The sequence below is a fragment of the Salmo salar genome, unplaced genomic scaffold (genome assembly GCF_905237065.1).
Source record: "Salmo salar unplaced genomic scaffold, Ssal_v3.1, whole genome shotgun sequence".
NCBI classification, from domain to species: Eukaryota; Metazoa; Chordata; class Actinopteri; order Salmoniformes; family Salmonidae; genus Salmo; species Salmo salar.
Window position 1 is genome coordinate 702,339 of NW_025548481.1, and position 24,519 is coordinate 726,857.

Genomic DNA, 24,519 nt, shown 5'->3' on the forward strand with positions numbered 1-24,519 from the left:
GTATCACTGCTCTGGATAGTATCACTGCTCTGGTCACTGCTCTGGATAGTATCACTGCTCTGGATAGTGTCGCTGCTCTGGATAGTATCACTGCTCTGGATAGTATCACTGCTCTGGATAGTGTCACTACTCTGGATAGTATAACTGCTCTGGATAGTCTCACTGCTCTCGATAGTCTCACTGCTCTGGATAGAATTCTGCTCTGGATAGTATCACCGCTCTTGATAGTATCACTACTCTGGATAGTATAACTGCTCTGGCTAGTCTCACTGCTCTGGATAGAATCACTGCTCTGGCTAGTATCACTGCTCTGGATATCATCACTGCTCTGGATAGTATCACTGCTCTGGATAGTATCTCTGCTCTGGAAAGTATCACTGCTCTGTATAGTATCACTGCTCTGGAAAGTATCACTGCTCTGGATAGTACCACTGCTCTGGATTGTATCACTGCTCTGGATAGTATCACTGCTCTGGATAGTATCACTGCTCTGGATAGTATCACTGCTCTGGTCACTGCACTGGATAGTATCACTGCTCTGGATAGTTTCGCTGCTCTGGATAGTATCACTGCTCTGGATAGTATCACTGCTCTGGATAGTGTCACTACTCTGGATAGTATAACTGCTCTGGCTAGTCTCACTGCTCTGGATAGAATCAATGCTCTGGATAGTATTACTGCTCTGGATAGCATCACTGCTCTGGATAGCATCACTGCTCTGGATAGTATCACTGCTCTGGATAGCTTCACTACTCTGGATAGTATCACTGATCTGGATAGTATCACTGCACTGGATAGTATCACTGCTCTGGATAGTATCACTGCTCTGGATAGAATCACTACTCTGGATAGTATAACTGCTCTGGATAGTATCACTGCTCTGGATAGAATCACTGCTCTGGATAGTATCACTGCTCTGGATAGTATCACTGCTCTGGATAGCATCACTGCTCTGGATAGCATCACTGCTCTGGATAGTATCACTGCTCTGGATAGAATCACTGCTCTGGATAGTATCACTGCTCTGGATAGTATCACTGCTCTGGATAGCTTCACTGCTCTGGATAGCATCACTGCTCTGGATAGTATCACTGCTCTGGATAGTATCACTGCTCTGGATAGTATCACTGCTCTGGATAGTATCACTGCTCTGGATAGTATCACTGCTCTGGATAGTATCACTGCTCTGGATAGTATCACTGCTCTGGATAGTATCACTGCTCTGGATAGCTTCAGTGCTCTGGATAGCATCACTGCTCTGGCTAGTATCACTGCTCTGGATAGTATCACTGCTCTGGATAGTATCACTGCTCTGGATAGTATCACTGCTCTGGATAGTATCACTGCTCTGGATAGCTTCACTGCTCTGGATAGCTATCAGTGCTCTGGATAGCATCACTGCTCTGGATAGTATCACTGCTCTGGCTAGTATCACTGCTCTGGATAGTATCACTGCTCTGGATAGTATCACTGCTCTGGTCACTGCTCTGGATAGTATCACTGCTCTGGATAGTCTCACTGCTCTCGATAGTCTCACTGCTCTGGATAGTATTGCTGCTCTGGATAGTATCACTGCTCTGGATAGTATCACTACTCTGGATAGTATAACTGCTCTGGCTAGTCTCACTGCTCTGGATAGAATCACTGCTCTGGCTAGTATCACTGCTCTGGATATCATCACTGCTCTGGATAGTATCACTGCTCTGGATAGTATCACTGCTCTGGATAGTATCACTGCTCTGGATAGTATCACTGCTCTGGATAGTATCACTACTCTGGATAGTACCACTGCTCTGGATAGTATCACTGCTCTGGATAGTATCACTGCTCTGGATAGTATCACTGCTCTGGATAGCTTCACTACTCTGGATAGTTTCACTACTCTGGATAGTTTCACTGATCTGGATAGTATCACTGCTCTGGTCACTGCACTGGATAGTATCACTGCTCTGGATAGTATCACTGCTCTGGATAGTATCACTGCTCTGGGTAGTATCACTGCTCTGGATAGTATCACTGCTCTGGATAGTATCACTGCTCTGGATAGTATCACTGCTCTGGATAGTATCACTGCTCTGGATAGTATCACTGCTCTGGACAGTCACTGCTCTGGATAGTATCACTGCTCTGGATAGTATCGCTGCTCTGGATAGTATCACTGCTCTGGATAGTATCACTGCTCTGGATAGTATCACTGCTCTGGATAGTATCACTGCTCTGGATAGTATCACTGCTCTGGATAGTATCACTGCTCTGGATAGTATCACTGCTCTGGATAGTATCACTGCTCTGGATAGTATCGCTGCTCTGGATAGTATCGCTGCTCTGGATAGTATCACTACTCTGGATAGTATAACTGCTCTGGCTAGTCTCACTGCTCTGGATAGAATCACTGCTCTGGCTAGTATCACTGCTCTGGATAGCATCACTGCTCTGGATAGTATCACTGCTCTGGATAGTATCTCTGCTCTGGATAGTATCACTGCTCTGGATAGTATCACTGCTCTGGATAGTATCACTGCTCTGGATAGTACCACTGCTCTGGATAGTATCACTGCTCTGGATAGTATCACTGCTCTGGATAGTATCACTGCTCTGGATAGTATCACTGCTCTGGGTCACTGCTCTGGATAGTATCACTGCTCTGGATAGTATCACTGCTCTGGATAGTATCACTGCTCTGGATAGTATCACTGCTCTGGATAGTGTCACTGCTCTGGATAGTATAACTGCTCTGGATAGTCTCACTGCTCTGGATAGTATCACTGCTCTGGATAGTATCACTGCTCTGGATAGTATCACTGCTCTGGATAGCATCACTGCTCTGGATAGTATCACTGCTCTGGATAGTTTCACTGCTCTGGATAGTATCACTGCTCTGGATAGTATCACTGCTCTGGATAGTATCACTGCTCTGGATAGTATCACTGCTCTGGATAGAATCACTACTCTGGATAGTATAACTGCTCTGGCTAGTCTCACTGCTCTGGATAGAATCACTGCTCTGGATAGCATCACTGCTCTGGATAGTATCACTGCTCTGGATAGCTTCACTGCTCTGGATAGTATCACTGCTCTGGATAGTATCACTGCTCTGGATAGAATCACTGCTCTGGATAGTATCACTGCTCTGGATAGTATCACTGCTCTGGATAGCTTCAGTGCTCTGGATAGTATCACTGCTCTGGATAGTATCACTGCTCTGGCTAGTATCACTGCTCTGGATAGTATCACTGCTCTGGATAGTATCACTGCTCTGGATAGTATCACTGCTCTGGATAGTATCACTGCTCTGGATAGTATCACTGCTCTGGATAGTATCACTGCTCTGGATAGTATCACTGCTCTGGATAGTATCACTGCTCTGGATAGTATCACTGCTCTGGCTAGTATCACTGCTCTGGATAGTATCACTGCTCTGGATAGTATCACTGCTCTGGATAGTATCACTGCTCTGGATAGTATCACTGCTCTGGATAGTATCACTGCTCTGGATAGTATCACTGCTCTGGATAGTATCACTGCTCTGGATAGTATCACTGCTCTGGATAGTATCACTGCGTCTGGATAGTATCACTGCTCTGGATAGTATCACTGCTCTGGATAGTCTCACTGCTCTGGATAGTATCACTGCTCTGGATAGTATCACTGCTCTGGATAGTATCACTGCTCTGGATAGTATAACTGCTCTGGCTAGTCTCACTGCTCTGGATAGTATCACTGCTCTGGCTAGTATCACTGCTCTGGATAGTATCACTGCTCTGGATAGTATCACTGCTCTGGATAGTATCTCTGCTCTGGATAGTATCACTGCTCTGTATAGTATCACTGCTCTGGATAGTATCACTGCTCTGGATAGTACCACTGCTCTGGATAGTATCACTGCTCTGGATAGTATCACTGCTCTGGATAGTATCACTGCTCTGGATAGCTTCACTGCTCTGGATAGTTTCACTGCTCTGGATAGTTTCACTGCTCTGGATAGTTTCACTGCTCTGGTCACTGCTCTGGATAGTATCACTGCTCTGGATAGTATCACTGCTCTGGATAGTATCACTGCTCTGGGTAGTATCACTACTCTGGATAGTATCACTGCTCTGGATAGTATCACTGCTCTGGATAGTATCACTGCTTTGGATAGTATCACTGCTCTGGATAGCTTCAGTGCTCTGGATAGCATCACTGCTCTGGATAGTATCACTGCTCTGGATAGTATCACTGCTCTGGATAGTATCACTGCTCTGGATAGTATCACTGCTCTGGATAGTATCACTGCTCTGGATAGTATCACTGCTCTGGATAGTATCACTGCTCTGGATAGTATCACTGCTCTGGATAGTATCACTGCTCTGGATAGTATCACTGCTCTGGATAGTATCACTGCTCTGGATAGTATCACTGCTCTGGATAGTCTCACTGCTCTGGATAGTATTGCTGCTCTGGATAGTATCGCTGCTCTGGATAGTATCACTACTCTGGATAGTATAACTGCTCTGGCTAGTCTCACTGCTCTGGATAGAATCACTGCTCTGGCTAGTATCACTGCTCTGGATAGCATCACTGCTCTGGATAGTATCACTGCTCTGGATAGTATCTCTGCTCTGGATAGTATCACTGCTCTGGATAGTATCACTGCTCTGGATAGTATCACTACTCTGGATAGTACCACTGCTCTGGATAGTATCACTGCTCTGGATAGTATCACTGCTCTGGATAGTATCACTGCTCTGGTCACTGCTCTGGATAGTATCACTGCTCTGGATAGTATCACTGCTCTGGATAGTATCACTGCTCTGGATAGTGTCACTACTCTGGATAGTATAACTGCTCTGGCTAGTCTCACTGCTCTGGCTAGTATCAATGCTCTGGATAGTATCACTGCTCTGGATAGTATCACTGCTCTGGATAGCATCACTGCTCTGGATAGTATCACTGCTCTGGATAGCTATCACTGCTCTGGATAGTATCACTACTCTGGATAGTTTCACTGCTCTGGATAGTATCACTGCTCTGGTCACTGCACTGGATAGTATCACTGCTCTGGATAGTATCACTGCTCTGGATAGTATCACTGCTCTGGATAGTATCACTACTCTGGATAGTATAACTGCTCTGGCTAGTCTCACTGCTCTGGATAGAACCACTGCTCTGGATAGCATCACTGCTCTGGATAGTATCACTGCTCTGGATAGCTTCACTACTCTGGATAGTTTCACTACTCTGGATAGTATCACTGCTCTGGATAGCTTCACTGCTCTGGATAGCATCACTGCTCTGGATAGTATCACTGCTCTGGACAGCTTCACTACTCTGGATAGTATCACTGCTCTGGATAGTATCACTGCTCTGGATAGTATCACTGCTGTGTATAGTATCACTGCTCTGGATAGTATCACTGCTCTGGATAGTATCACTACTCTGGATAGTATAACTGCTCTGGCTAGTCTCACTGCTCTGGATAGAATCACTGCTCTGGATAGTATCACTGCTTTGGATAGTATCACTGCTCTGGATAGCTTCAGTGCTCTGGATAGCATCACTGCTCTGGATAGTATCACTGCTCTGGCTAGTATCACTGCTCTGGATAGTATCACTGCTCTGGATAGTATCACTGCTCTGGATAGTATCACTGCTCTGGATAGTATCACTGCTCTGGATAGCTTCAGTGCTCTGGATAGCATCACTGCTCTGGATAGCATCACTGCTCTGGATAGTATCACTGCTCTGGATAGTATCACTGCTCTGGCTAGTATCACTGCTCTGGATAGTATCACTGCTCTGGATAGTATCACTGCTCTGGATTCACTGCTCTGGATAGTATCACTGCTCTGGATAGTATCACTGCTCTGGATAGTATCACTGCTCTGGATAGTCTCACTGCTCTCGATAGTCTCACTGCTCTGGATAGTATTGCTGCTCTGGATAGTATCGCTACTCTGGATAGTATCTCTGCTCTGGATAGTATCACTGCTCTGGATAGTATCACTGCTCTGGCTAGTATCACTGCTCTGGATAGTATCACTGCTCTGGATAGTATCACTGTTCTGGATAGTATCACTGCTCTGGATAGTATCACTGCTCTGGATAGTATCACTGCTCTGGATAGTATAACTGCTCTGGCTAGTCTCATTGCTCTGGATAGAATCACTGCTCTGGCTAGTATCACTGCTCTGGATAGCTTCACTGCTCTGGATAGTATCACTGCTCTGGATAGTATCTCTGCTCTGGATAGTATCACTGCTCTGGATAGTATCACTGCTCTGTATAGTATCACTGCTCTGGATAGTACCACTGCTCTGGCTAGTATCACTGCTCTGGATAGTACCACTGCTCTGGATAGTATCACTGCTCTGGATAGTATCACTGCTCTGTATAGTATCACTGCTCTGGATAGTATCACTGCTCTGGATAGTGTCACTACTCTGGATAGTATAACTGCTCTGGCTAGTCTCACTGCTCTGGATAGAATCACTGCTCTGGATAGTATCACTGCTCTGGATAGCATCACTGCTCTGGATAGTATCACTGCTCTGGATAGTATCACTGCTCTGGTCACTGCTCTGGATAGTATCACTGCTCTGGATAGTACCACTGCTCTGGAATGTATCACTGCTCTGGATAGTATCACTGCTCTGGATAGTCTCACTTCTCTGGATAGTCTCACTGCTCTGGATAGTCTCACTGCTCTGGATAGTCTCACTGCTCTGGATAGTATCGCTACTCTGGATAGTATCTCTGCTCTGGATAGTATCACTGCTCTGGATAGTATCACTGCTCTGGCTAGTATCACTGCTCTGGATAGTATCACTGTTCTGGATAGTATCACTGCTCTGGATAGTATCACTGCTCTGGATAGTATCACTGCTCTGGATAGTATCACTGCTCTGGTCACTGCTCTGGATAGTATCACTGCTCTGGATAGTATCACTGCTCTGGATAGTATCACTACTCTGGATAGTATAACTGCTCTGGATAGAATCACTGCTCTGGCTAGTATCACTGCTCTGGCTAGTATCACTGCTCTGGATAGCTTCACTGCTCTGGATAGTATCACTGCTCTGGATAGTATCTCTGCTCTGGATAGTATCACTGCTCTGTATAGTATCACTGCTCTGGATAGTATCACTACTCTGGATAGTACCACTGCTCTGGATTGTATCACTGCTCTGGATAGTATCACTGCTCTGGATAGTATCACTGCTCTGGATAGTATCACTGCTCTGGATAGTATCACTGCTCTGGATAGTATCACCACTCTTGATAGTATCACTACTCTGGATAGTACAACTGCTCTGGCTAGTCTCACTGCTCTGGATAGAATCACTGCTCTGGCTAGTATCACTGCTCTGGATAGTATCACTGCTCTGGATAGTATCTCTGCTCTGGATAGTATCACTGCTCTGGATAGTATCACTGCTCTGGATAGTATCACTGCTCTGGATAGTATCACTGCTCTAGATAGTGTCGCTGCTCTGGATAGTATCACTGCTCTGGATAGTATCACTGCTCTGGATAGTATCACTGCTCTGGATAGTATCACTGCTCTGGATAGTATCACTGCTCTGGTCACTGCTCTGGATAGTATCACTGCTCTGGATAGTATCACTGCTCTGGATAGTGTCACTGCTCTGGATAGAATCACTGCTCTGGATAGTATCACTGCTCTGGATAGTATCACTGCTAAGGATAGTATCACTGCTCTGGCTAGCATCACTGCTCTGGATAGTATCACTGCTCTGGATAGTATCACTGCTCTGGATAGAATCACTGCTCTGGATAGAATCACTGCTCTGGATAGTATCACTGCTCTGGCTAGTATCACTGCTCTGGCTAGTATCACTGCTCTGGATAGTATCACTGTTCTGGATAGTATCACTGCTCTGGATAGTATCACTGCTCTGGATAGTATCACTGCTCTGGATAGTATCACTGCTCTGGATAGTATAACTGCTCTGGCTAGTCTCACTGCTCTGGATAGAATCACTGCTCTGGCTAGTATCACTGCTCTGGATAGCTTCACTGCTCTGGATAGTATCACTGCTCTGGATAGTATCTCTGCTCTGGATAGTATCACTGCTCTGTATAGTATCACTGCTCTGGATAGTACCACTGCTCTGGATAGTACCACTGCTCTGGATAGTATCACTGCTCTGGATAGTATCACTGCTCTGGATAGTATCACTGCTCTGGTCACTGCTCTGGATAGTATCACTGCTCTGGATAGTGTCGCTGCTCTGGATAGTATCACTGCTCTGGATAGTGTCACTACTCTGGATAGTATAACTGCTCTGGCTAGTCTCACTGCTCTGGATAGAATCACTGCTCTGGATAGTATCACTGCTCTGGATAGTATCACTGCTCTGGATAGCTTCACTGCTCTGGATAGCATCACTGCTCTGGATAGTATCACTGCTCTGGATAGTATCACTGCTCTGGTCACTGCTCTGGATAGTGTCACTGCTCTGGATAGTACCACTGCTCTGGATTGTATCACTGCTCTGGATAGTATCACTGCTCTGGATAGTATCACTGCTCTGGATAGTCTCACTGCTCTGGATAGTCTCACTGCTCTGGATAGTCTCACTGCTCTGGATAGTATTGCTGCTCTGGATAGTATCGCTGCTCTGGATAGTATCACTGCTCTGGATAGTACCACTGCTCTGGATAGTACCACTGCTCTGGATTGTATCACTGCTCTGGATAGTATCACTGCTCTGGATAGTATCACTGCTCTGGATAGTCTCACTGCTCTGGATAGTCTCACTGCTCTGGATAGTCTCACTGCTCTGGATAGTATTGCTGCTCTGGATAGTATCGCTACTCTGGATAGTATCTCTGCTCTGGATAGTATCACTGCTCTGGATAGTATCACTGCTCTGGCTAGTATCACTGCTCTGGATAGTATCACTGTTCTGGATAGTATCACTGCTCTGGATAGTATCACTGCTCTGGATAGTATCACTGCTCTGGATAGTATCACTGCTCTGGATAGTATCACTGCTCTGGTCACTGCTCTGGATAGTATCACTGCTCTTGATAGTATCACTGCTCTGGATAGTATCACTACTCTGGATAGTATAACTGCTCTGGCTAGTCTAACTGCTCTGGATAGAATCACTGCTCTGGCTAGTATCACTGCTCTGGATAGCTTCACTGCTCTGGATAGTATCACTGCTCTGGATAGTATCTCTGCTCTGGATAGTATCACTGCTCTCTATAGTATCACTGCTCTGGATAGTATCACTACTCTGATAGTACCACTGCTCTGGATAGTATCACTGCTCTGGATAGTATCACTGCTCTGGATAGTATCACTGCTCTGGATAGTATCACTGCTCTGGTCACTGCTCTGGATAGTATCACTGCTCTGGATAGTGTCGCTGCTCTGGATAGTATCACTGCTCTGGATAGTATCACTGCTCTAGATAGTATCACTGCTCTGGATAGTATCACTGCTCTGGATAGTATCACTGCTCTGGTAACTGCTCTGGATAGTATCACCACTCTTGATAGTATCACTACTCTGGATAGTACAACTGCTCTGGCTAGTCTCACTGCTCTGGATAGAATCACTGCTCTGGCTAGTATCACTGCTCTGGATAGTATCACTGCTCTGGATAGTATCTCTGCTCTGGATAGTATCACTGCTCTGGATAGTATCACTGCTCTGGATAGTATCACTGCTCTGGATAGTATCACTGCTCTGGTCACTGCTCTGGATAGTATCACTGCTCTAGATAGTGTCGCTGCTCTGGATAGTATCACTGCTCTGGATAGTATCACTGCTCTGGATAGTATCACTGCTCTGGATAGTATCACTGCTCTGGATAGTATCACTGCTCTGGATAGTATCACTGCTCTGGATAGTATCACTGCTCTGGATAGAATCACTGCTCTGGATAGTATCACTGCTCTGGATAGTATCACTGCTCTGGATAGTATCACTGCTCTGGATAGCATCACTGCTCTGGATAGTATCACTGCTCTGGATAGTATCACTGCTCTGGATAGTATCACTGCTCTGGATAGTATCACTGCTCTGGATAGAATCACTGCTCTGGATAGTATCACTGCTCTGGATAGTATCACTGCTCTGGATAGTATCACTGCTCTGGATAGTATCACTGCTCTGGATAGTATCACTGCTCTGGATAGTATCACTGCTCTGGATAGTATCACTGCTCTGGATAGTATCACTGCTCTGGATAGTATCACTGCTCTGGATAGTATCACTGCTCTGGATAGTATCACTGCTAAGGATAGTATCACTGCTCTGGCTAGCATCACTGCTCTGGATAGTATCACTGCTCTGGATAGTATCACTGCTCTGGATAGTATCACTGCTCTGGATAGTATCACTGCTCTGGATAGTGTCACTGCTCTGGATAGTATCACTGCTCTGGATAGTATCACTGCTCTGGATAGTATCACTGCTCTGGATAGTATCACTGCTCTGGATAGTATCACTGCTCTGGATAGTATCACTGCTCTGGATAGTATCACTGCTCTGGATAGTATCACTGCTCTGGATAGTATCACTGCTCTGGATAGTATCACTGCTCTGGATAGTATCACTGCTCTGGATAGTATCACTGCTCTGGATAGTATCACTGCTCTGGATAGTATCACTGCTCTGGATAGTATCACTGCTCTGGATAGTATCACTGCTCTGGATAGTATCACTGCTCTGGATAGTATCACTGCTCTGGATAGTATCACTGCTCTGGATAGTATCACTGCTCTGGATAGTATCACTGCTCTGGATAGTATCACTGCTCTGGATAGTATCACTGCTCTGGATAGTATCACTGCTCTGGATAGTATCACTGCTCTGGATAGTATCACTGCTCTGGATAGTATAACTGCTCTGGCTAGTCTCACTGCTCTGGATAGAATCACTGCTCTGGATAGTATCACTGCTCTGGATAGTATCACTGCTCTGGATAGTATCACTGCTCTGGATAGTATCACTGCTCTGGATAGTATCACTGCTCTGGATAGTATCACTGCTCTGGATAGTATCACTGCTCTGGATAGTATCACTGCTCTGGATAGTATCACTGCTCTGGATAGTATCACTGCTCTGGATAGTATCACTGCTCTGGATAGTATCACTGCTCTGGAAGATCACTGCTCTGGATAGTATCACTGCTCTGGATAGTATCACTGCTCTGGATAGTATCACTGCTCTGGATAGTATCACTGCTCTGGATAGTATCACTGCTCTGGATAGTCTCACTGCTCTGGATAGTATCACTGCTCTGGATAGTATCACTGCTCTGGATAGTATCACTGCTCTGGATAGTATCACTGCTCTGGATAGTATCACTGCTCTGGATAGTATCACTGCTCTGGATAGTATCACTGCTCTGGATAGTATCACTGCTCTGGATAGTCTCACTGCTCTGGATAGTATCACTGCTCTGGATAGTATCACTGCTCTGGATAGTATCGCTGCTCTGGATAGTATCGCTGCTCTGGATAGTATCACTGCTCTGGATAGTATCACTGCTCTGGATAGTATCACTGCTCTGGATAGTATCACTGCTCTGGATAGTATCACTGCTCTGGATAGTATCACTGCTCTGGATAGTATCACTGCTCTGGATAGTATCACTGCTCTGGATAGTATCACTGCTCTGGTCACTGCTCTGGATAGTATCACTGCTCTGGATAGTATCACTGCTCTGGATAGTATCACTACTCTGGATAGTATAACTGCTCTGGATAGTCTCACTGCTCTGGATAGAATCACTGCTCTGGCTAGTATCACTGCTCTGGATAGCATCACTGCTCTGGATAGTATCACTGCTCTGGATAGTATCTCTGCTCTGGATAGTATCACTGCTCTGTATAGTATCACTGCTCTGGATAGTATCACTGCTCTGGATAGTACCACTGCTCTGGATAGTATCACTGCTCTGGATAGTATCACTGCTCTGGATAGTATCACTGCTCTGGATAGTATCACTGCTCTGGATAGTATCACTGCTCTGGATAGTATCACTGCTCTGGATAGTATCACTGCTCTGGATAGTATAACTGCTCTGGATAGTATCACTGCTCTGGATAGTATCACTGCTCTGGATAGTATCACTGCTCTGGATAGTATCACTGCTCTGGATAGTATCACTGCTCTGGATAGTATCACTGCTCTGGATAGTATCACTGCTCTGGATAGTATCACTGCTCTGGATAGTATCACTGCTCTGGCTAGTATCACTGCTCTGGATAGTATCACTGCTCTGGATAGTATCACTGCTCTGGATAGTATCACTGCTCTGGATAGTATCACTGCTCTGGATAGTATCACTGCTCTGGATAGTATCACTGCTCTGGATAGTATCACTGCTCTGGTCACTGCTCTGGATAGTATCACTGCTCTGGATAGTATCACTGCTCTGGATAGTGTCACTGCTCTGGATAGAATCACTGCTCTGGATAGTATCACTGCTCTGGATAGTATCACTGCTAAGGATAGTATCACTGCTCTGGCTAGCATCACTGCTCTGGATAGTATCACTGCTCTGGATAGTATCACTGCTCTGGATAGAATCACTGCTCTGGATAGAATCACTGCTCTGGATAGTATCACTGCTCTGGATAGTATCACTGCTCTGGCTAGTATCACTGCTCTGGATAGTATCACTGCTCTGGATAGTATCACTGCTCTGGATAGTATCACTGCTCTGGATAGTATCACTGCTCTGGATAGTATCACTGCTCTGGATAGTATAACTGCTCTGGCTAGTCTCACTGCTCTGGATAGAATCACTGCTCTGGCTAGTATCACTGCTCTGGATAGCTTCACTGCTCTGGATAGTATCACTGCTCTGGATAGTATCTCTGCTCTGGATAGTATCACTGCTCTGTATAGTATCACTGCTCTGGATAGTATCACTGCTCTGGATAGTATCACTGCTCTGGATAGTATCACTGCTCTGGATAGTATCACTGCTCTGGATAGTATCACTGCTCTGGATCACTGCTCTGGATAGTATCACTGCTCTGGATAGTGTCGCTGCTCTGGATAGTATCACTGCTCTGGATAGTGTCACTGCTCTGGATAGTATCACTGCTCTGGCTAGTCTCACTGCTCTGGATAGAATCACTGCTCTGGATAGTATCACTGCTCTGGATAGTATCACTGCTCTGGATAGTTTCACTGCTCTGGATAGTATCACTGCTCTGGATAGTATCACTGCTCTGGATAGTATCACTGCTCTGGGGTCACTGCTCTGGATAGTGTCACTGCTCTGGATAGTACCACTGCTCTGGATAGTATCACTGCTCTGGATAGTATCACTGCTCTGGATAGCTTCACTGCTCTGGATAGCATCACTGCTCTGGATAGCATCACTGCTCTGGATAGCTTCACTGCTCTGGATAGCATCACTGCTCTGGATAGCATCACTGCTCTGGATAGCATCACTGCTCTGGATAGCTTCACTACTCTGGATAGCATCACTGCTCTGGATAGTATCTCTGCTCTGGATAGTATCTCTGCTCTGGATAGTATCACTGCTCTGGATAGTATCACTGCTCTGGATAGTATCACTGCTCTGGATAGTATCACTGCTCTGGTCATTGCTCTGGATAGTGTCGCTGCTCTGGATAGTATCACTGCTCTGGATAGTATCACTGCTCTGGATAGATTCACTGCTCTGGATAGTCTCACTGCTCTGGATAGTATCACTGCTCTGGCTAGTATCACTGCTCTGGATAGTATCACTGCTCTGGATAGTATCACTGCTCTGGATAGTATCACTGCTCTGGATAGTATCACTGCTCTGGATAGTATCACTGCTCTGGATAGTATCACTGCTCTGGATAGTATCGCTGCTCTGGATAGTATCACTGCTCTGGATAGTATCACTGCTCTGGATAGTATCACTGCTCTGGATAGTATCACTGCTCTGGATAGTACCACTGCTCTGGATTGTATCACTGCTCTGGATAGTATCACTGCTCTGGATAGTATCACTGCTCTCGATAGTATCACTGCTCTGGATAGTATTGCTGCTCTGGATAGTATTGCTGCTCTGGATAGTATCGCTACTCTGGATAGTATCTCTGCTCTGGATAGTATCACTGCTCTGGCTAGTATCACTGCTCTGTCTAGTATCACTGCTCTGGCTAGTATCACTGCTCTGGATAGTATCACTGCTCTGGATAGTATCACTGCTCTGGATAGTATCACTGCTCTGGTCACTGCTCTGGATAGTATCACTGCTCTGGATAGTATCACTGCTCTGGATAGCTTCACTGCTCTGGATAGCTTCACTGCTCTGGATAGTATCACTGCTCTGGATAGTATCACTGCTCTGGATAGAATCACTGCTCTGGATAGTATCACTGCTCTGGATAGTATCACTGCTCTGGATACCTTCACTGCTCTGGATACCTTCACTGCTCTGGATAGCATCACTGCTGTGGATAGCATCACTGCTCTGGATAGCATCACTGCTTTGGATAGAATCACTACTCTGGATAGTATCACTACTCTGGATAGTATCTCTGCTCTGGATAGTATAACTGCTCTGGCTAGTCTCACTGCTCTGGATAGAATCACTGCTCTGGATAGCATCACTGCTCTGGATAGCTTCACTGCTCTGGATAGCATCACTGCTCTGGATAGCATCACTGCTCTGGCTAGTATCACTGCTCTGGATAGTATCGCTGCTCTGGATAGTATCGCTGCTCTGGATAGTATCGCTAATCTGGATAGTATCTCTGCTCTGGATAGCTTCACTGCTCTGGATAGCATCACTGCTCTGGGTAGTATCACTGCTCTGGATAGTATCACTGCTCTGGATAGTATCGCTGCTCTGGATAGTATCGCTGCTCTGGATTGTATCGCTAATCTGGATAGTATCTCTGCTCTGGATAGTATCACTGCTCTGGCTAGTATCACTGCTCTGGATAGTATCACTGCTCTGGATAGTATCACTGCTCTGGATCGTATCACTGCTCTGGATAGTATCACTGCTCTGGATAGTATCACTGCTCTGGATAGTATCACTGCTCTGGCTAGTATCACTGCTCTGGATAGTATCACTGCTCTGGTCACTGCTCATGGTCACTGCTCTGGATAGTATCACTGCTCTGGATAGTATCACTTCTCTGGTCACTGCTCTGGATAGTATCACTGCTCTGGATAGTATATCTGCTCTGGCTAGTCTCACTGCTCTGGATAGAATCACTGCTCTGGCTAGTATCACTGCTCTGGATAGTATCACTGCTCTGGATAGCTTCACTGCTCTGGATAGTATCACTGCTCTGGATAGTATCTCTGCTCTAGATAGTATCACTGCACTGTATAGTATCACTGCTCTGGATAGTATCACTACTCTGGATAGTACCACTGCTCTGGATTGTATCACTGCTCTGGATAGAATCACTGCTCTGGCTAGTATCACTGCTCTGGATAGTATCTCTGCTCTGGATAGTACCACTGCTCTGGATTGTATCACTGCTCTGGATAGTATCACTGCTCTGGATAGTATCACTGCTCTGGATAGTATCACTGCTCTGGTCACTGCTCTGGATAGTATCACTGCTCTGGATAGTGTCGCTGCTCTTGATAGTATCACTGCTCTGGATAGTATCACTGCTCTGGATAGTGTCACTACTCTGGATAGTATCACTGCTCTGGATAGTATCACTGCTCTGGATAGTATCACTACTCTGGATAGTATAACTGCTCTGGCTAGTCTCACTGCTCTGGATAGCATCACTGCTCTGGCTAGTATCACTGCTCTGGATAGCTTCACTGCTCTGGATAGTATCACTGCTCTGCATAGTATCACTGTTCTGGATAGTATCACTGCTCTGGATAGTATCACTGCTCTGGATAGTATCACTGCTCTGGATAGTATCACTGCTCTGGATAGTATCATTGCTCTGGATAGTATCACTGCTCTGGTCACTGCTCTGGATAGTATCACTGCTCTGGCTAGTCTCACTGCTCTGGATAGAATCACTGCTCTGGATAGCATCACTGCTCTGGATAGCTTCACTGCTCTGGATAGTATCACTGCTCTGGATAGCATCACTGCTCTGGCTAGTATCACTGCTCTGGATAGTATCACTGCTCTGGATAGTATCACTGTTCTGGGTAGTATCACTGCTCTGGATAGTATCACTGCTCTGGATAGTATCGCTGCTCTGGATAGTATCGCTGCTCTGGATAGTATCGCTAATCTGGATAGTATCTCTGCTCTGGATAGTATCACTGCTCTGGCTAGTATCACTGCTCTGGCTAGTATCACTGCTCTGGCTAGTATCACTGCTCTGGATCGTATCACTGCTCTGGATAGTATCACTGCTCTGGATAGTATCACTGCTCTGGCTAGTATCACTGCTCTGGATAGTATCACTGCTCTGGTCACTGCTCATGGTCACTGCTCTGGATAGTATCACTGCTCTGGATAGTATCACTGCTCTGGATAGTATCACTTCTCTGGTCACTGCTCTGGATAGTATCACTGCTCTGGATAGTATATCTGCTCTGGCTACTCACTGCTCTGGATAGAATCACTGCTCTGGCTAGTATCACTGCTCTGGATAGTATCACTGCTCTGGATAGCTTCACTGCTTTGGATAGTATCACTGCTCTGGATAGTATCTCTGCTCTAGATAGTATCACTGCTCTGTATAGTATCACTGCTCTGTATAGTATCACTACTCTGGCTAGTACCACTGCTCTGGATTGTATCACTGCTCTGGATAGAATCACTGCTCTGGTTAGTATCACTGCTCTGGATAGTATCTCTGCTCTGGATAGTACCACTGCTCTGGATTGTATCACTGCTCTGGATAGTATCACTGCTCTGGATAGTATCACTGCTCTGGATAGTATCACTGCTCTGGATAGTATCACTGCTCTGGATAGTATCACTGCTCTGGTCACTGCTCTGGATAGTATCACTGCTCTGGATAGTGTCGCTGCTCTTGATAGTATCACTGCTCTGGATAGTATCACTGCTCTGGATAGTGTCACTACTCTGGATAGTATCACTGCTCTGGATAGTATCACTGCTCTGGATAGTATCACTACTCTGGATAGTATAACTGCTCTGGCTAGTCTCACTGCTCTGGATAGCATCACTGCTCTGGCTAGTATCACTGCTCTGGATAGCTTCACTGCTCTGGATAGTATCACTGCTCTGCATAGTATCACTGTTCTGGATAGTATCACTGCTCTGGATAGTATCACTGCTCTGGATAGTATCATTGCTCTGGATAGTATCACTGCTCTGGTCACTGCTCTGGATAGTATCACTACTCTGGATAGTATCACTGCTCTGGATAGTATCTCTGCTCTGGATAGTATCACTGCTCTGGATAGTATCACTGCTCTGGATAGTATCACTGCTCTGGATAGTATCACTGCTCTGGTCATTGCTCTGGATAGTGTCGCTGCTCTGGATAGTATCACTGCTCTGGATAGTATCACTGCTCTGGATAGATTCACTGCTCTGGATAGTCTCACTGCTCTGGATAGTATCACTGCTCTGGCTAGTATCACTGCTCTGGCTAGTATCACTGCTCTGGATAGTATCACTGCTCTGGATAGTATCACTGCTCTGGATAGTATCACTGTTCTGGATAGTATCACTGCTCTGGATAGTATCACTGCTCTGGATAGCTTCACTGCTCTGGATAGCATCACTGCTCTGGATAGTATCACTGCTCTGGATAGCTTCACTACTCTGGATAGTATCACTGCTCTGGATAGTATCTCTGCTCTGGATAGTATCACTGCTCTGGATAGTATCACTGCTCTGGATAGTATCACTGCTCTGGATAGTATCACTGCTCTGGTCATTGCTCTGGATAGTGTCGCTGCTCTGGATAGTATCACTGCTCTGGATAGTATCACTGCTCTGGATAGATTCACTGCTCTGGATAGTCTCACTGCTCTGGATAGTATCACTGCTCTGGCTAGTATCACTGCTCTGGCTAGTATCACTGCTCTGGATAGTATCACTGCTCTGGATAGTATCACTGCTCTGGATAGTATCACTGCTCTGGATAGTATCACTGTTCTGGATAGTATCACTGCTCTGGATAGTATCACTGCTCTGGATAGTATCGCTGCTCTGGCTAGTATCACTGCTCTGGCTAGTATCACTGCTCTGGATAGTATCACTGCTCTGGATAGTATCACTGCTCTGGATAGTACCACTGCTCTGGATTGTATCACTGCTCTGGATAGTATCACTGCTCTGGATAGTATCACTGCTCTCGATAGTATCACTGCTCTGGATAGTATTGCTGCTCTGGATAGTATTGCTGCTCTGGATAGTATCGCTACTCTGGATAGTATCTCTGCTCTGGATAGTATCACTGCTCTGGCTAGTATCACTGCTCTGTCTAGTATCACTGCTCTGGCTAGTATCACTGCTCTGGATAGTATCACTGCTCTGGATAGTATCACTGCTCTGGATAGTATCACTGCTCTGGTCACTGCTCTGGATACTATCACTGCTCTGGATAGTATCACTGCTCTGGATAGCTTCACTGCTCTGGATAGCTTCACTGCTCTGGATAGTATCACTGCTCTGGATAGTATCTCTGCTCTGGAAAGTATCACTGCTCTGAATAGTATCACTGCTCTGGATAGTATCACAACTCTGGATAGTACCACTGCTCTGGATTGTATCACTGCTCTGGATAGTATCACTGCTCTGGATAGTATCACTGCTCTGGTCACTGCTCTGGATAGTATCACTGCTCTGGATAGTGTCGCTGCTCTGGATAGTATCACTGCTCTGGATAGTATCACTGCTCTGGATAGTATCACTGCTCTGGATAGTGTCACTACTCTGGATAGTATAACTGCTCTGGCTAGTCTCACTGCTCTGGATAGAATCACTGCTCTGGATAGTATCACTGCTCTGGATAGTATCACTGCTCTGGATAGCTTCACTGCTCTGGATAGCATCACTGCTCTGGATAGTATCACTGCTCTGGATAGCTTCACTACTCTGGATAGTATCACTGCTCTGGATAGTATCACTGCTCTGGTCACTGCTCTGGATAGTATCACTGCTCTGGATAGCTTCACTGCTCTGGATAGCATCACTGCTCTGGATAGTATCACTGCTCTGGATAGCTTCACTACTCTGGATAGTATCACTGCTCTGGATAGTATCACTGCTCTGGTCACTGCTCTGGATAGTATCACTGCTCTGGATAGTATCACTGCTCTGGATAGCTTCACTGCTCTGGATAGTATCACTGCTCTGGATAGTATCACTGCTCTGGTCACTGCTCTGGATAGTATCACTGCTCTGGATAGTATCACTGCTCTGGATAGTATCACTGCTCTGGATAGTATCACTACTCTGGATAGTATAACTGCTCTGGCTAGTCTCACTGCTCTGGATAGAATCACTGCTCTGGATAGTATCATTGCTCTGGATAGTATCACTGCTCTGGATAGCTTCACTGCTCCGGATAGCATCACTGCTTTGGATAGCATCATGCTCTGGATAGTATCACTGCTCTGGTCACTGCTCTGGATAGTATCACTGCTCTGGTCACTGCTCTGGATAGTATCACTACTCTGGATAGTATAACTGCTCTGGCTAGTCTCACTGCTCTGGATAGAATCACTGCTCTGGCTAGTCTCACTGCTCTGGATAGAATCACTGCTCTGGCTAGTCTCACTGCTCTGGATTGTATCACTGCTCTGGATAGTATCACTGCTCTGGATAGTATCACTGCTCTGGATAGTATCACTGCTCTGGATAGTATCACTGCTCTGGTCACTGCTCTGGATAGTATCACTGCTCTGGATAGTATCACTGCTCTGGATAGCTTCACTACTCTGGATAGTATCACTGCTCTGGATAGTATCACTGCTCTGGTCACTGCTCTGGATAGTATCACTGCTCTGGATAGTATCACTGCTCTGGATAGTATCACTGCTCTGGATAGTATCACTACTCTGGATAGTATAACTGCTCTGGCTAGTCTCACTGCTCTGGATAGAATCACTGCTCTGGATAGTATCATTGCTCTGGATAGTATCACTGCTCTGGATAGCTTCACTGCTCCGGATAGCATCACTGCTTTGGATAGCATCATGCTCTGGATAGTATCACTGCTCTGGATAGTATCACTGCTCTGGATAGTATCACTGCTCTGGTCACTGCTCTGGATAGTATCACTGCTCTGGTCACTGCTCTGGATAGTATCACTACTCTGGATAGTATAACTGCTCTGGCTAGTCTCACTGCTCTGGATAGAATCACTGCTCTGGCTAGTCTCACTGCTCTGGATAGCTTCACTGCTCTGGATAGTATCACTGCTCTGGATAGTATCTCTGCTCTGGATTGTATCACTGCTCTGGATAGTATCACTGCTCTGGATAGTATCACTGCTCTGGATAGTATCACTGCTCTGGATAGTATCACTGCTCTGGTCACTGCTCTGGATAGTATCACTGATCTGGATAGTGTCGCTGCTCTGGATAGTATCACTGCTCTGGATAGTATCACTGCTCTGGATAGTGTCACTACTCTGGATAGTATAACTGCTCTGGCTAATCTCACTGCTCTGGATAGAATCACTGCTCTGGATAGTATCACTGCTCTGGATAGTATCACTGCTCTGGATAGCTTCACTGCTCTGGATAGCATCACTGCTCTGGATAGCATCACTGCTCTGGATAGCTTCACTACTCTGGATAGTATCACTGCTCTGGATAGTATCACTGCTCATGGTCACTGCTCATGGTCACTGCTCTGGATAGTATCACTGCTCTGGATTTTATCACTGCTCTGGATAGTATCACTGCTCTGGATAGTATCACTGCTCTGGATAGTATCACTGCTCTGGATAGTATCACTGCTCTGGATAGAATCACTACTCTGGATAGTATCACTACTCTGGATAGTATCTCTGCACTGGATAGTATCTCTGCTCTGGATAGTATCACTGCTCTGGATAGTATCTCTGCTCTGGATAGTCTCACTGCTCTGGATAGTGTCACTGCTCTGGATAGTATCACTACTCTGGCTAGCCTCACTGCTCTTTATTAAGCTTTACGTATCGGCCTCAACGCCTTAGTTAGAGCTCTGTGGGGTGAGGGGGAGAGCTTAATTAAAACAGTCTCTACCAATGTTGAAACATGGTGGGATTGATGTTGTTTAGCAGTGGAGATTGATGATGATGTTGTTGTTATTGTTGATGATGTTGTTATTGTTGATGTTTAGCAGTGGAGATTGTTGATGATGATGTTGTTATTGTTGATGTTTTTGTTGATGTTGTTGTTGAATATGTTATTGTTGATGATTTTGTTGTTATTGTTGATGTTGTTATTGTTGATGATGTTGTTGTTATTGTTGATGATGTTTTTGTTGTTGTGTTACAGTAGAGGCACTCCACCTTGGCACTCTCATGGCGGCCCACGGCTACTTCTTCCCCATCTCAGACCATGTGCTCACACTGAAGGACGATGGAACCTTCTACAGGTTTCAGGTACTAAGATAAGATCCCCCTTCTACAGGTTTCAGGTACTAAGATAAGATAAGATCCCCCTTCTACAGGTTTCAGGTACTAAGATCCCCCTTCCACAGGTTTCAGGTACCAAGATAAGATCCCACTTCTACAGGTTGCAGGTACCAAGATAAGATCCCCCTTCTACAGGTTTCAGGTACTAAGATAAGATAAGATCCCCCTTCTACAGGTTTCAGGTACTAAGGTAAGATCCCCCTTCTACAGGTTTCAAGATAAGATCCCCCTTCTACAGGTTTCAAGATAAGATCCCCCTTCTACAGGTTTCAGGTACTAAGATAAGATAAGACCCCCTTCTACAGGTTTCAGGTACTAAGATAAGATCCCCCTTCTACAGGTTTCAGGTACTAAGATAAGATCCCCCTTCTACAGGTTTCAGGTACTAAGATAAGATCCCCCTTCTACAGGTTTCAGGTACAAAGATAAGATCCCCCTTCTACAGGTTGCAGGTACCAAGATAAGATCCCCCTTCTACAGGTTTCAGGTACTAAGATAAGATAAGATCCCCCTTCTACAGGTTTCAGGTACTAAGGTAAGATCCCCCTTCTACAGGTTTCAAGATAAGATCCCCCTTCTACAGGTTTCAGGTACTAAGATAAGATAAGACCCCCTTCTACAGGTTTCAGGTACTAAGATAAGATCCCCCTTCTACAGGTTTCAGGTACTAAGATAAGATAAGATCCCCTTTCTACAGGTTTCAGGTACTAAGGTAAGATCCCCCTTCTACAGGTTTCAAGATAAGATCCCCCTTCTACAGGTTTCAGGTACTAAGATAAGATAAGACCCCCTTCTACAGGTTTCAGGTACTAAGATAAGATCCCCCTTCTACAGGTTTCAGGTACTAAGATAAGATCCCCCTTCTACAGGTTGCAGGTACCAAGATAAGATCCCCCTTCTACAGGTTGCAGGTACCAAGATAAGATCCCCCTTCTACAGGTTTCAGGTACTAAGATAAGATAAGATCCCCCTTCTACAGGTTTCAGGTACTAAGATAAGATAAGACCCCCCTTCTACAGGTTTCAGGTACCAAGATAAGATCCCCCTTCTACAGGTTTCAGGTACTAAGATTCGATCCCCTTCTACAGGTTTCAGGTACTAAGATAAGATATGATCCCCTTCTACAGGTTTCAGGTACTAAGATAAGATAAGATCCCCCTTCTACAGGTTTCAGGTACTAAGGTAAGATCCCCCTTCTACAGGTTTCAAGATAAGATCCCCCTTCTACAGGTTTCAGATACTAAGTTAACCTGTTGGGTCTAGGGGGCAGCATTTGCACGTCTGGATAAAAAAAATGTACCCGATTTAATCTGGTTACTAATCCTACCCAGTAACTAGAATATGCATATACTTATTATATATGGATAGAAAACACTCTAAAGTTTCCAAAACTGTTTGAATGGTGTCTGTGAGTATAACAGAACTCATTTGGCAGGCAAAACCCTGAGACATTTTCTGACAGGAAGTGGATACCTGATGTGTTGTATTGACTTTAAACCTCTCCCATTGAAAAACACAGGGGTTTAGGAATATTTTGGCACTTCCTATTGCTTCCACTAGATGTCACCAGCCTTTACAAAGTGTTTTGAGTCTTCTGGAGGGAGATCTGACCGAACAAGAGCCATGGAACGGTGATGTCCCATTAGACACCTGGCGCTACTTCATGTTGGGTACCCTCGTTCCAATACGTTATAAAAGGCTATGCATTCGTCCACCTTGAATATTATTCATGTTCTGGTTAAAAAGGCCCTAATGATTTATGCTATACAACGTTTGACATGTTTGAACGAACGGAAATATATTTTTTCCCCTCGTTCATGACGAGAAGTCCGGCTGGCTTACATCATGTGCTAACGAGACGGAGATTTTTGGACATAAATGATGAGCTTTTTTGAACAAAACTACATTCGTTATGGACCTGTGATACCTGGAAGTGACATCTGATGAAGAGAATCAAAGGTAATGGATTATTTACATAGTATTTTCGATTTTAGATCTCCCCAACATGACGTCTAGTCTGTATCGCAACGCGTATTTTTCTGGGCACAGTGCTCAGATTATTGCAAAGTGTGATTTCCCAGTAAGGTTATTTTTAAATCTGGCAAGTTGATTGCGTTCAAAAGATGTAAATCTATAATTCTTTAAATGACAATATAATATTTTACCAATGTTTTCTAATTTTAATTATTTAATTTGTGACGCTGACTTGACTGCCGGTTATTGGAGGGAAACGATTTCCTCAACATCAATGCCATAGTAAAACGCTGTTTTTGTATATAAATATGAACTTGATAGAACTAAAAATGCATGCATTGTCTAACATAATGTCCTAGGAGTGTCATCTGATGGAGATTGTAAAAGGTTAGTGTATCATTTTAGCTGGTTTTATGGTTTTGGTGACCCTGTCTTTGACTTGACAAAACATTACACACAACTCTTGTAAATGTACTGTCCTAACATACTCTAAATTTATGCTTTCGCCGTAAAACCTTTTTGAAATCGTAAAACGTGGTTAGATTAAGGAGATGTTTATCTTTCAAATGGTGTAACATAGTTGTATTTTTGAAAAATTTGAATTTTGACATTTATTTGGATTCAAATTTGCCGCTCTTGAAATGCACCTGCTGTTGATGGAGTGCACCACAGGTGGCACGCTAGCGTCCCACCTAGCCCCAAGAGGATAAGATAAGACCCCCTTCTACAGGTTTCAGGTACTAAGATAAGATCCCCCTTCTACAGGTTTCAGGTACTAAGATAAGATAAGATCCCCCTTCTACAGGTTTCAGGTACTAAGGTAAGATCCCCCTTCTACAGGTTTCAAGATAAGATCCCCCTTCTACAGGTTTCAGGTACTAAGATAAGATAAGACCCCCTTCTACAGGTTTCAGGTACTAAGATAAGATCCCCCTTCTACAGGTTTCAGGTACTAAGATAAGATCCCCTTCTACAGGTTGCAGGTACCAAGATAAGATCCCCCTTCTACAGGTTGCAGGT

At 45.0% G+C, this 24,519-nt stretch overlaps 1 protein-coding gene across 1 annotated transcript in view; it reads left to right on the forward strand.

The window, feature by feature from the left end:
• The window catches only part of LOC123733092 (regulator of G-protein signaling 7-like), a gene marked incomplete at its 3' end in the record, with an annotated part of 204,681 nt that overhangs the window by 152,015 nt on the left and 28,147 nt on the right, over positions 1-24,519 (forward strand). Inside the window, exons 4-11 of the mRNA XM_045712427.1 lie at positions 21,386-21,492; positions 21,591-21,597; positions 21,736-21,798; positions 21,936-22,012; positions 22,223-22,292; positions 22,395-22,471; positions 22,693-22,707; positions 24,305-24,374. Of these exons, the coding sequence (XP_045568383.1) occupies positions 21,386-21,492; positions 21,591-21,597; positions 21,736-21,798; positions 21,936-22,012; positions 22,223-22,292; positions 22,395-22,471; positions 22,693-22,707; positions 24,305-24,374 (486 nt within the window). The remainder of the gene's footprint in view (positions 1-21,385; positions 21,493-21,590; positions 21,598-21,735; positions 21,799-21,935; positions 22,013-22,222; positions 22,293-22,394; positions 22,472-22,692; positions 22,708-24,304; positions 24,375-24,519) is intronic.